This window comes from Amblyraja radiata, unplaced genomic scaffold, assembly GCF_010909765.2.
Source record: "Amblyraja radiata isolate CabotCenter1 unplaced genomic scaffold, sAmbRad1.1.pri scaffold_418_ctg1, whole genome shotgun sequence".
NCBI classification, from domain to species: Eukaryota; Metazoa; Chordata; class Chondrichthyes; order Rajiformes; family Rajidae; genus Amblyraja; species Amblyraja radiata.
The window spans coordinates 26,310-40,205 of record NW_022630527.1 but is presented as its reverse complement, the minus strand read 5'-3'; the positions used below and the strand labels follow the sequence as shown (position 1 = coordinate 40,205).

Here is a 13,896-nt window from a genome sequence, read left to right as displayed (position 1 = left end):
ACTCCACCATTGAGAAAGAAACCATTGCGGTTGTAATGTCTCTGACTCATTTCGAGGTTTATGTTGGCTCCTCGAATGTCCCTGTCATCGTACTCACGGATCATAATCCGTTGATATTCTTGCAGAATATGCGGAATAAGAACCGGCGGTTAATGAGCTGGAGTTTGCAGCTGCAAGATTACAACTTGGAGATCAGGCATATCCGTGGCAAAGATAATGTATTGGCTGATGCATTGTCGCGCCAGTGATGTCTGTGCTACTGAATAGTTGCTGAAATTTGGTGGTGTTTTATAGTTCATTTTCAGAAACTTATTCAGTATCTTTGGGTGGGGGTGTTAGGCGCTTCCCCCTCCTGGTGAATGCTATGTACTTACCTTTCTCTGTTTCTATCCCAAGTACAGGCCTCGTGGTTGTGAGTCTGGAATCGAGGGGTTAAAGGCTCCTGTACCCGATTGGCCAAGCTGCGTCAGGTGACGGGTGACTCATCTGAAGTATAAATACCAGAGCTTCCCAGGATTCTCTCTCTTCTTCGTCGACCCTGACTGATGAGCAGACTGCTGGTGTGGGTTCGAGGGAAGCCTGACCACATGGCATAGAACTTTGTGTATTTTCACCATTCCTTGTTAACAGATATTGAATTGGGACGGATAAGGGCTGACCTTAGAGTTTTTGTGTATTTTGGTTTCAGGGTTGTATCTCTTTGGGCAGGTTTTGGAATCTCCGGTTCGACGGCCCATTGCGTGGCTGGCTGGAGCATTGTTAAATTGTTTGTCAGTTTATCCATATCCCTGACTGGGTTGTTTAAATCAGGTTTGAGTTTTGTGTTCCAATGAATAATTAAAACTGTTTTTGAACCTGAACCTGGCTTTTGACTTGTGTTACGCGGCTCTGAAGTACTTGCATTCGGGAGTCGTAACAGCTGGTCTCTGAATTTCTCCCAGTATGCTGCTTTTTCTGGCTAATTTGTACGCATCATCCTTCGCTTTGATACTATCCCTGATTTCCCTTGTTATCCACGGATGCACTACCTTCCCTGATTTATTCTTTTGCCAAACTGGGATGAACAATTTTTGTAGTTCATCCATGCAGTCTTTAAATGTCTTCCATTGCATATCCACCGTCAACCCTTTTAGAATTAATTGCCAGTCAATCTTGGCCAATTCACGTCTCAGTTACCTTTCTTTAAGTTCAGAACCATTGTTTCTGAATTAACAATGTCACTCTCCATCCTAATGAAGAACTCAACCATATTATGGTCACTCTTGCCCAAGGGGGCACGTACAACAAGACTGCTAACTAACCCTTCCTCGTTACTCAATACCCAGTCTAAAATAGCCTGCTCTCTCGTTGGTTCCTCTACATGTTGATTTAGATAACTATCCCGCATACATTCCAAGAAATCCTCTTCCTCAGCACCCCTGCCAATTTGATTCACCCAATCTATATGTAGATTGAAGTCACCCATTATAACGGTGTTGCCTTTGTCGCACGCATTTCTAATTTCCTGTTTGATACCATCTCCAACTTCACTACTACTGTTAGGTGGCCTGTACACAACACCCACCAGCGTTTTCTGCCCCTTAGTGTTTCGCAGCTCTACCCATACCGATTCCACATCCTCCAAAGTAATGTCCTTCATTTCCATTGCGTTAATCTCCTCTCTAACCAGCAACGCTACCCCACCTCCTTTTCCTTTCTCTCTATCCCTCCTGAATATTGAATATCCCTGGATGTTCAGCTCCCAGCCTTGGTCACCCTGGAGCCATGTCTCCGTGATCCCAACTATATCATAGTCATTAATAGCTATCTGCACATTCAACTCATCCACCTTATTACGAATGCTCCTTGCATTGAGACACAAAGCCTTCAGACTTGTTTTTACAACACTCTTACCCCTTATACAATTATGTTGAAAAGTGCCCTTTTTGATTTTTGCCCTGGTTTTGTCTGCCTGCCACTTTTACTTTTCACCTTGCTACCTATTGCTTCTACCCTCATTTTACACCCCTCTGTCTCTACGCTCACACATTTAAGAAACCCTTTCCCTTTAACTCCATCCTCCACTATCCCATTCGACACCCCACCCCCCTTGTTCAGTTTAAAACCACCCGTGTAGCAGTGGCAAACCTGCCTGCCAGAATGCTGGTCCCACACCTGTTAAGATGCAATCCGTCCCTTTTGTACATTTCCCCCTTACCCCAAAACAGATCCCAGTGATCTAAGAATCTAAATCCCTGCCCCGTGCACCAGTTCCTCAGCCACACGTTCAGGTCCCGTATCTCCCTGTTCCTGCTCTCGCCAGCACGAGGAACTGGAAGCAAACCGGAGATAACAACCCTGGAGGTCCTGCTTTTCAGCATTTTTCCGAGCTCTCTAAAGTCACGCTGCAGAATATTCATCCCCTTCTTTCCGATAAAGCTGGAATAACTCAGTGGGACAGGCAGCATCTCTGGAGAGAAAGAATAGGTGACGTTTCGGGTCATGACCTTTCTTCTTTCTCATTATTTAAATGGTGATATGTGTTTTCTTACAGTGGATCTTCAAGCTAAATTGGAAGAATATGAAGAGCAACACCAGAACATGCAAGCAGATTTAGAACAAGCTACCAAGGGACAAACTTCCCAGGTTGGGAGAATTTGTGCTGCATTTAATTCCTCCATGTACAATCTTAATTCCAAGTGTGTGCATTCTGCACAGATTCAACAGTCTCAAGTATCCTGCTAATTAATATTACATTGTATTTCATGTTGCTTATTCAGATTAATTTTTAAATGGATCATTTAAGTAAGTTGGGGACCCAACAGAGTATTTCCAGACTTTTTAATCTAGTTTGGGGAATTTTACCTATTAATATTATACGGTCATAAGGAATAATATTAGGTCATTCGGCCCATCAAGTCTACCCCACCATTCAATCATGGCTGATCAATTACTCCCTCTTAACCCCATTCTCCTGCCTTCTACTCTAACCTCTGACACCTGTACTAATGAAGAATCTATCTATGCCTGAAAAATATCCACTGACTTGGCCTCTACAGCCATCTGTGGCAAAGAATTCCACAGATTCATCACCTTCTGGCTAAAGAAATGTCACCTCATCTCCTTCCTAAAAGAACATCCTTTAATTCTGATTATCCAGAACTCTAAACATTTATTGGCAAGACTGATTTCTGTGGTTAGAGCGTGTCCTATGCTTGAGCCGATATTCTCCAGATTTTAGAAGAGTGTAAAGTGAAAGGAAGGAGCGGGTGTGGAGAAAGGTATGTTTGACTGATAGGCTGATAGGATATTTCTCCTAATGGGAGAGTCAAGACCTAAAGGGCATATCCTCAGGATAAGGAGCTGCAATAGACAATAGGTGCAGGAGTTGGCCATTCGGCCCTTCCATCCAGCACCGCCATTCAATGTGACCATGTTTGATCATCCCCAATCAGTACCCCGTTCCTGCCTTCTCCCTATATCCCCTGACTCCGCTATCTTTAAGAACTCTTTCTAGCTCGCTCCTGAAAGTATCCAGGGAACCGGCCACCACCTCCCTCTGAGGCAGAGAATTCCACAGACTTACAACTCTCTGTGTGAAAAAGTGTTTCCTCGTCTCTGTTCTAAATGGCTTACCCCTTATTCTTAAACTGTGGCCCCTGGTTCTGGACTCCCCCAACATCGGGAACATGTTTCCTGCCTCTAGTGTGTCCAAACCATTAATAATCTTATAAGATTCAATAAGATCCGCTCTCATCCTTCTAAACTCCAGAATATACAACCTAGCCGCTCCATTCTCTCAGCATTTGACAGTCCCGCCATCCCGGGAATTAACCTTGTAAACCTACGCTGCACTCCCTCAATAGCAAGAATGGACTTCCTCAAATTAGGGGACCAAAACTGGACACAGTTCTCCAGGTGTGGTCTCACTAGGGCCCTAAACAATTGCAGAAAGATCTCTTTGCTCCTATACTCAACTACTCTTGTTGTGAAGGCAAACATGACATTTGCTTTCTTCACTGCCTGCTGTACTTGCATGCTTACTTTCATTGACTGATGAGCAAGGACCCCCGGATCCCGTTGTACTTTCCCTTTTCCCCACTTGACATCATTTAGATAATAATCTGCCTTCCTGTTTTTGCTGCCAAAGTGGATAACCTCACATTTATCCACATTAAACTGCATCTGCCATGCATCTGCCCACTCACCCAAACTGTCCAAGTCACCCTGCATTCTCATAGCATCCTCCTTACATTTCACACTGCCACCCAGCTTTGTGTCATCTGCAAATTTGCTAATGTTACTTTTTGAATCCCTTCATCTAAATCATTGATGTATATTGTAAATAGCTGCACAGAGCCTTGCAGTGCCCCATTAGTCACTGCCTGCCATTCTGAAAGGGTAACGTTAATCCCTACTCTTTGTTACCTGTCTGCCAACCAATTTTCTATCCATGTCAACACTCTAGCCCCAATACCATGTGCCCTAATTTTGCCCACTAATCTCCTATCAAATTTGACCCTTTCTAATGGTTTCTGAAAGTCCAGGTACACTACATGTACTGGTTCTTCCTTGTCCATTTTCCTAGTTACATCCTCAAAAAATTCCTGAAGATTAGTCAAGCATGATTTCCCTTGCGTAAATCCATGCTAACTTGGACCGATCTTGTTACTGCTATCCAAATATGCCGCTATTTCATCTTTGACTCCAGCATCTTCCCCACCATCAATGTCAGGTTAACTGGTCTATAATTCCCTGTTTTTTCTCTCCTGCCTTTCTTATAAAATGGGATAACATTAGCTACCCTCTAATCCAATGATTACCAACCTGGTGCCATATGGCAAATTTCAGGGGGGGCCACAGAAAGATTTTGTGATTTAGGGGGCCACAGGTTCAATGAAGGGGGCCACAGAGCTACCACCCTGTTGCCTCCTAAATTTCACTTCTAATAAATTTAAATCTATGTAGTTGAAATACTTTTGATGTTTGTGGAATAGAATAAAAGAGAATATATGTGCAATTATTACACACTGATATTTTTATGGAAGGTATTATAATATTTAAAAAAAAATTTCCGCTAATAATGTCAGGGGGGGCCACAGAAAAATTAAACGATCCCAAGGGGGCCATGAGCTAAAACAGGTTGGTAACCACTGCCCTAATCCACAGCAACTGATCCTGGATCTATAGAACATTGGAAAATTAACACCAATGTGTCCATGATTTCTAGAGCCACTTTCTAATGTACCCTGGGATGCAGACCATCAGGCCCTGGGGTTCCACCCAACACCATTTCCTGCCTAATGTGAATTTTCTTCGGTTCCTCCATCACCACAGATCCTCTGGCCACTAGTACATCAGGAAGATTGTTTGTGTCCTCCTCAGTGAAGACGGATCCAAAGTACTTGACATTTCCCCTCTGAGGGTTCTGAATCTTTTGAGTTCTTTACCCTCCGGAGCTGTGGATGGAGAACCATTCAGTATATTCAAGGGTTAGCCAGCTAGAATTTTACACTGCGGGAGAGTTGAGGGTTATGGGGATTAGGTAAATGTTTAGATCAAAGATCTAATCAGCCATGATCACGTGATAGAATGAATAAGGCTCAAGGGCTGATTTTATGTAATAAAAGTTTCCAATTATCCAATTCTACAACTTGCAATTCTAATAACATGTAACAATATGTCTTGAAGGTGTACATTAAAAGGAACAAGTTAGTGCTTCTTTGCCCATAGGTCCATTTATCTTAAAGACTATTAAAATAATTTTACTTATATGTGAAAATCACTGAAATCATCATTTCCAGCAGAGAATAAAAAAGGGTAAACTATCTTTTACAAACTATAGTTTTCACCATGAAGTTCACTTTTTAATGCTGATCACACCTCTGGTCATCTTGCTGAATAACTCTCAACTACAAATCAGCTTGCTATTTTGTGAATCAAATATGTCCGGGAGGCAAACATAGAGAATCATTACTCTTGTATCATGTCTCAGCGTTTCTGTTTCATGGCATCAAGCATCTAATTGGCCAGTTAGATGAGTGGATGATGTTGCTTTGTGTGTAATGTGTCTGTAGACAAGTGAATCTGAATCTGCAGAGGAACTGCACAGCCGCCTGATGAAGTGGCGAGAAACGGTTTATAAGCCAACACCGAGCCATGACATCGATGAGAGGAATGTCATGGAATTAAGGATGAGGCAACTTGAGGAAGAAAGAGAAGGTAAATTGTGGTGCTCTCTGGTTCTCACTTGGAACAAATCATACAGTTTACTTTGTTTTAATTTAAAATATTTAAGAAGTGAATGACTTGATTAGTGATCTTGATGACTTGAAAGTCGAGTGCACCTCTATTTAGGGATCTGTTTGTTGTCCATATTTCAGTCAAGACAAAGGCTACTGTCGACTTTTTAAAGCTGGAATTCTAACGTTTTTACTTTCAGCATCAAAATCCATGCTGACAATAGTTTTGTCCAGTTTTATTTACATTGGTAATTACAAAGGTAGCACACTTACCTTTTTGTCCAAATGGCCACTACACAGGCTTCACTCAGTTTATTCATGGATTTGCAGGTTCTCCTGAAGAAATACTGAAATTATATCAATACATAAATCAGTATTGGTATTAGTTGTCTCTGGGATACCAGTGATGTAAATCTAGCTTTGTTACTGCAAGCTTTTAAAATGTAAAGCCAGCCAGCCAGCTGCAAGGTGTTTTAGCCCAGTCAGAAACTAACACCTTAACTTGGGGAAGCCACAAGGTAGTGATGGTCACCAGGGTCCAATCAGTCCATATTGTGTCTGTGTTCATGCTGTCTTTCTGAATGACGTGTCTTCCTGTGGCACAAAACTGATTGAGGATAACTGGTTCTTTCCCGGCTGCTCTGATCCAGATTTGATCTCAGAACTGCAGGAGCTGGAGGAGGAACTGGGGGAACTTCAGAGACGAGGACAGGATCAAGGATGGACAAAGCAGACCACAGCTGGCCAAAAGCTTATGGTATGTGCTCAGTCTGACACTTTCAGTTTAAACTTTGATTTTAAATATCTGTGGAAATTTAATGCTTGAGTTCCCTCGACATTTTACGCTGTTATTAATTTTAAGCTTTGCCAAGGTTGAATAAAATAGTTTTCTGTTTGGAGGGGGCAGGGGGGGGGGGGGACAGCACAGTGACAGAGTTGCTGCCTTACAACACCAGACATCCGGGTTCAATCCTGACCACTGGTGCTGTCTGTACCGAGTTTGCACGTTCTCCCCGTGACCACGTGGGGTTTCTCCGGGTGCTACTGTGTCCTCCAACACTCCAAAGGCGTACAGGTTTGCAGGTTAATTGGCTTGGGTAAAACTTGTAAATTGTCCCTAGTGTGCAGGATAGTGTCTGGGGTGAGCGCTGGTCGGCCTGGACTCATTGGGCCAAAGAGCATGTTTCCCTGCTGCATCTCAAAAGTCTAAAGCCTTCAGTAGTTTTGAGAAGGTAAATATATACTGAGATTTGCTAAACTGAAAAAGCCTTCAACTCAATTTTCAGTGCCATTATAAGTTGGACAGAGATGGATTACCTCATACAAGGAGAAAGCATTATATCAGGCTCAATCATGTTCCATTTCTAATATTAAAAGTAAAATGACATCAATAGACAGATTTTGGAAATCACTGACAAATCTGGAAAGTACAGCAATATTTGTCATTTTAGGGAATTTACCCCTTTATACATTAATATTTAAACAGTTCAAATTAAAGATCAGTTTTGGACATGATGGACAAAATGACGGCTTCTGGGGTTGTGACAACCTGATCAATTTTAACTCCCATTTTTCATGTTTGGTGTTAATAGTCATTGGGTTCCATCCAGTGTGCACAGTATCTCTGTCTCTGAAAACTCACAAACTGAAGCACACCATCGAGGAGAGAGACTTGCTGCTGGCCTGTAAAGTGGAAGATTGTGTCAAACTCACGACCGTTCATTCTGAAATGGACGACACCATTTCACAACTTTGAGCGCAATTGGCAGCTTCCAGTTCTGAAGCTGAGAGGTTGAAATGTGTTATTAAGGAAAAGGAATTGTCTCTCTCTCAAATAAAGGAGCACGCAGCAGCTTGCAAAGAGGAGGGGAGGCAGAGGCTTCTCTCCGAAGCTGATGGTATATCCACAGAGAAACAGAACCTAAACGTTACCTGTGAAAGTCTGAAGCAGACACTGGACATCCTAACTCATGAGAAGCAATAATATTCTCAACAGTTTGATTCACTGAAAAACTCCCAGACGGCAGAGTTGTCAGAGTGGAAGACAAAGCACGATGAATTAAAGCACGAATATGAATCCCTTTTGTAATCCCTCGAAAATATCAGCAATGAGATGGATAAGATGAGGCAAATAGTTGAGACGGCAAGAAAAGAGAAACAGGAGGTGATGTTCAAGCTCCGCGATGTAGAAGCCAAACGACAAAGCATGGAGAGGCAGCTTGAGGAAGCTGGTGCCCAAAATGAAAAAATAAAGGACAAAATGAGAAAGTTTACAAAATCCAAGCAGCAGCGAGTTCAGGAGCTTGAGGAAGAGATTGAAAGAATTAGCAGCGAGTTACAAACTATTACCACAAAGCAGAGTCACGCAAGTGAATTGTCTGCCCAGTACAATCAGCACCAGGAGGAAAGCAAATCACTGAAGCAAACTTCTCACCATCTTAAAGCAGAGTTTGACAAAACCCAAAATGAGGGCGAGCTTCTGCTGAATGAATTTAATTCATCCATATCCATCATAGAGGAGTTGCAGAGTGAGGATGATTCTTATCAGGCTGATTTTAATGAACCACTGTCATTAGAATCCCAATCCCTGGAGGACCAGCCTGTGCTGAAGGAAGGAAAGGTTCACACGACAGGGCAAGTAGGACCATTGTTGTCTTAGAAGCGTAGACAATTAGAGGATGACAAATCTCTTCTCCAGGAAGAACTTGAAAATTTCCAGGAAATGTCAGAAAAGGTCAAAAATGAGAGAGTGTGTTTGGAGGCAGAATGACTTAAAAATGTCGACAAGATAGATCAGTTAACATATGCAAAATAATTCACTTGTCAATGAATTGGACTGCTTCAGAGAAGAGAAACGTCATCTGATCAAAGAAAAAGAGGTACAGGAAATAAAACTGGTGAAAGAATTTGAAGTGAGGCTTCGGTCTGCTCGGAGGTATAATACCTCGTCTAAAGGTGAGACCAAGGAGCTTCGAGAATTGTTAAAAAGTGAAGCAGCAGGAAATAATGATTTTGCAGAAGGACTGCATCAAGTACCAGAAGCTCATTTTGGATTTAGAGTGATGTGTCAAAACATCGGAATCTACCTGTGATGAAATGAGCAAGAGACTAGAGTCTATGACTGCAAAAGCTTCCAAGTCTGGAAGGCGTCAAACTTGTTCAAGAAGAACTTGCATCTTATAAAGTCTTGCTCCAAGACACCAGAACTGAAACTGAAGGTGCTCGAATGCAGTACTTAGGGTTCACAGAAGATCTTCGGAAGAACGAAGAGAAGACAAAAGCTCAAATTACTAAGAAGGAGAAGGAACTACTTGAGATTTTAGATCAACTGAAAACAATTCATCTGAAAGAAATATTGAGATATCAGGATAAACTGGATTTGCCGGAACGGGACAAAGACAGAGTGGATGCAGCAACATTGGAAATTGAGAGGCATTTCCCAGCAGCCGAAGCTAATGTTGAGCAGTAAGGATGCAGAGTTCTCAAAGCTTGTGTCATCAAAAGACAGTGACATTTCTGACTATCTAGTGGAAATCCAGCAGCAACATAGAAAGCAAATAGATGACTATGAAAATAATTTGAGGATTCTCCAGCAAGATAACCAGAAAGGAGCCAGAGCCATGAAAGAGCTGGAGATCCAACTTGTTAAGGTTAGGAAAGAAAAAGACAAAGCTGTTAGCCAGACGGGTGCCTTCACAAAATCGATGGCCTCCTTGCAAGATGACCGAGGCCCCATGTTATCAGAATACACGGAGCTGGAACAATGGCATCTCGACATGCATTGCCAGAAACATCGTATCATTCAGGAGAATGCAGCTGAAAACATGAACTGAAGCAAGAGATCGGAAATGTTCTCAACCAGATGGATGACCTTAATTCTGACAACGCGCTGTTAAAAGCACAGTTGGTTCAGTACAGGGGAGGAGCTAAACCAGGTCCTGTCTTTGAAGGATAATCAGTTGAAGCAAAAGCAACAACAGCAAATTAAGAATCTTGAGAATGAGAAATCCATCTTCAAAGAGCAATGGAGAGTTACACAAGGACCCCTTAAACAAAGTAATGAAAGCCCAAAGTCCTTGCAAGAAGAAAATCTGCAAATTTTGGAACAGCTTACAGAGCTCAAGGCTATTGGTTTCCAAAAAGAAGAGGATAAAAATGAAACAAGTGAGAGGCAATTAATTCAAGAGCTTCACCAACAACTTAAAACTAAAACTCTGGAATGCGAAGAACTCAAAAAAGAAAACTAATATTAGAAGAGCTGACTTAAAAGAATAGAAAATTTATGAACTGAATTTGAAAATCTGGCTCAAGTAAAGGCGGGAGTGAAAATGTCTGAAAGTGCTGATGGAATAGCGCAGGAGAAACCTGAAGAATATTTGGTGGGATTGTCAGTGATGAAGCAAAGACTTTTGGATGTTATTAATGAGAACAAGGACGTTGCTTCTCGGGCAGAATCTTTTGAGAAAACGTTGCTGGCAGTACAGACGGACAGAGACAGATGTCTGGAGGATATTCGGAAACTTCAAATAAGGCAAACATGATCTCAAGGTAGAAATTAATGTTTTTTAAGCACAAATCTTAGAAGGGACTTTATTAAAAAGCACTTTCATTTACTAATGACATGCACGGAAACAAGCCCTTGCATCAATTAATAAATTGAGCAGGATACTAAATCTTAAGGTACTAAAGATGAAGCCATGACATTGCTCATTGATGGGACTTGTTACTCAGGATGCATATGATGAATAAATATTTGTGTTTTTACATTTTAATTTAAAAGATTCCAAGATGGACACAGCAAAGATATGTTGTAATCATGTTTTACATTCATGTGTGTATAAAGATTGAGCACTATTTTCATTTTGCAGGAAAAGGAAGAACTGAAAACCCTTCAGCAAACAACACAGCAGGAGCGCAGAGAGCAAGATCCGTCCTCCTGCAAGAATGAATTGGCTGAGCTAAGGTTTGGTTCTACTTGGACTGGGATACCAGTTGCATTTCTATTGTGCCATACGATCAAATGGGAATATCCCTTGATGCTTTTGCCAGTTAACTACGTTTGAAGTGTCGATGATGGTAGCAAACACGGCAGTCAATTTTCGTAGGGTGGTGTCGTAGAGCCACAAATGATTCAACTCCTTGACGAAGGAGAATCCGTCTGGTTAAAGGAGGAGGACATTCAGTTTTGAATGGCTGAACGGCTTCCTTTAGTTTGTTTTAGATAAGTTCAGTTTAGAAAGAATCTAAATCCAAGATTTAGATCAACACGCATTTGGGATTGTTTCAGTTTAATAGGCTCCCATTTGGCATATCATCAGCTGCAGGGATTTTTCAAGGGTTTATGACACAAATTCTAGAGGGATTTGAAGGTGTGGTGTGTTACTTGGATGACATCCTCATCTCAGCCCCTGGCAGGCAGGCACATGATGAAAGGTTGGAAGTGGTACTCAAACGCCTTGAGACACACAGTGTAAGAGTGAAGGCACAAAAGTGTGAGTTGTTTCAGAACTCGGTAGAGTACTTGGGTCATAAGATAGTCAAGGATGGTCTACACCCCATCAAGGGTAAAGTTGATGCAATCATGAACGCGCCCACTCTCAGAAACAGGCCCTTCGTCCTACTGAGTCTGCGCCGACCAGCAACCATCCCGTACACTAGCGCAATCCTACACATTAGGGACAAATTACAATTTTAACCAATCCAAATAGCCTACAAACCCTCACGTCTTTGGGATGTGGGTGGAAACCAGAATACCTGGAGGAAACCTACGCAGCCACAGGGAGAAGATCCAAACTCCACACAAACAGTACCTAGGAGGTCTTTTATGTGGTGGGTGGGGGGGAGGGAAGGGGGAAACTTTATTTCTTAGCCCCCTACCTGGTCGGAGAGGAAGCATCCTTCCAAGCTGCTTCTTCGCCCCGTCCTCGCGGCCTACCATCGAGAATGGAGCGGCGTTTCCTGTTGGGACCGGCCGGGACTACAGCTTCGGCGGCGGTGCAGCGGTGGGATACCAACAGGGAGCGGGCGATGCCTTACGGGGTCGCCGTGCAGTACGCTCCGGAGCGCTGTGGCCGCCGACTCCCAACATCGCGGAGTTGTGGCTGCGGGCGTCCGGCCGCGGGCGGTGCTGGATTTGTAGCGGAGCCAGGGATCGAGTTCACCGGGGTCGGAGCTCCAACCGGCGCGGCCTGAGGGCTACGAGTGCCCCGGTCTCCGGTCTCCGGGGAGGAGGCAGCCGCTCCAGACTTTCCAAGCCGCTTGAGGAATTGTTTCACCTGATGCCGGAGTTCCATCTTCAAGGCAAGTGGGCCCTGAAAATCATCGGACTGGCTGCAAGGCCACAAATGGGCCCCGACCTCGGGTGTTTCAGAGGAAGAGGACTAACTTTCTGGTGCCTTTCCCCACAGTGGACATTTTTAATTCTGCTGTGGGGGGACGTTTGTGTTGAACTCTATAATGTGTTGTGTCCATTTTCTTTATTTTAACCATTTTCTATGGTATGGATACTTATTATCTATTTTATGTAAAGCACTTTGGTGTCAATGTGAGTTGACTTAAAACGTGCTATATAAATAAAACTTACTTACTTACTTACTACCTACAGTCAGGATTGAACCTGGGTCTCTGGCGCTGTAAGGCAGTAATTCTGCCCTCACTGTTACTTGATAGAATCTGAAGAACCATGTGTACACAATGTGGATGGAATTAGAGAATTCTGCTTGTAGTAGCACTGATGATTTATCCACTTAATGCTACCCCCTTTCCTCTTTGACATGCGTCTTTGAATTGTTTTTTAAAATATATATTATTATTGTGTCTTTTTTACCACTTTTTAAGGGAATATAACCGAGGTCATAATTTGCTGAGTGAAAAATGATTTCTCCTCCCCTTCCCCTGGCATTTTTGCTAGTTTCTATACCCTTGCTTCCTCCAATTCAAGAAATGGTCTTTCCTGTACTGCTCCATCAAACCGCTTGTAGAGGAATCCACTGACTGCAGAAAGCAGATGCTTCAAAGTCCTTGGAGAAGATTCCTTGAAAGCCGTGTGTTCTTCCCAGCCCTTGGTATCGATGACATTTCATTGAGAAGGTGGGGTTACTGTGTTACCGTTTATGCTGCTGTTTTCTTTGTAGGCATGGACCTCTTCTTGTCAGACCAGCACCCAGGGAGCAAACCATTGAAGTGGAATCAATCGAGGAATGTGAGGAGGCTTTGGAGATAGACCCCAGTGGACAGGTGGTGGTGGCACGGAAGGTGTGTGTTGCCAATCAATTCTTTGTTTTTTAGTTTTAATGTAATTTCCAGACATTTTACACTGTATCTTGCCCCCCCACCCCCACAGCAGTGAACTGGGCAACTCTGGAAAACCTGCTTCCGTGTACTTACTAACTAATAAATAGGATACATAGTATATCGGTTTGGAGTGGGTGATTCAGGCATCAACACAGAAAACCTGGCCTGGTTTCATTGTCCAGCCTCGAGGTCTGCACGTGGTGCCCCTCCCCTCACCCAGCAACTCCTCCTCTCCTGGGAGACATGAGGTGTTTGAGTTACTCTCATGTTGCACTCACTCGAATCGGTTTTCAAATGCATATCTCTAATCTCTCTGTTTCAGTATGAAAGAGCTCAGTGAATACAGGCCAAGGTGTAAGCCAAATCTCAAAATAAATGTAAT

General features: G+C 42.9%; 1 protein-coding gene across 1 annotated transcript; it reads left to right on the top strand.

Moving 5' to 3' along the window:
* The first annotated feature begins 2,517 nt into the window (after nt 1-2,517).
* On the top strand, nt 2,518-13,474 carry LOC116969931 (protein bicaudal D homolog). The gene is made up of 4 exons (XM_033016691.1): nt 2,518-2,625; nt 6,057-6,201; nt 6,872-6,978; nt 13,355-13,474. The coding sequence occupies exons 1-4, from the start codon at nt 2,518-2,520 to the stop codon at nt 13,400-13,402; spliced, it is 408 nt and encodes a 135-aa protein (XP_032872582.1). The 3' UTR covers nt 13,403-13,474.
* The last annotated feature ends 422 nt before the right edge of the window (nt 13,475-13,896 follow it).

Excerpts from the sequence above, each read along its gene's own strand:
- LOC116969931 (XM_033016691.1), top strand. The coding sequence starts at position 2,518 with ATGTGTTTTCTTACAGTGGATCTTCAAGCTAAATTGGAAGAATATGAA. Across the intron at positions 2,626-6,056 it reads CCAAGGGACAAACTTCCCAG|ACAAGTGAATCTGAATCTGC; the intron begins GTTGGGAGAATT and ends ATGTGTCTGTAG. Across the intron at positions 6,979-13,354 it reads CAGCTGGCCAAAAGCTTATG|GCATGGACCTCTTCTTGTCA; the intron begins GTATGTGCTCAG and ends TTTTCTTTGTAG.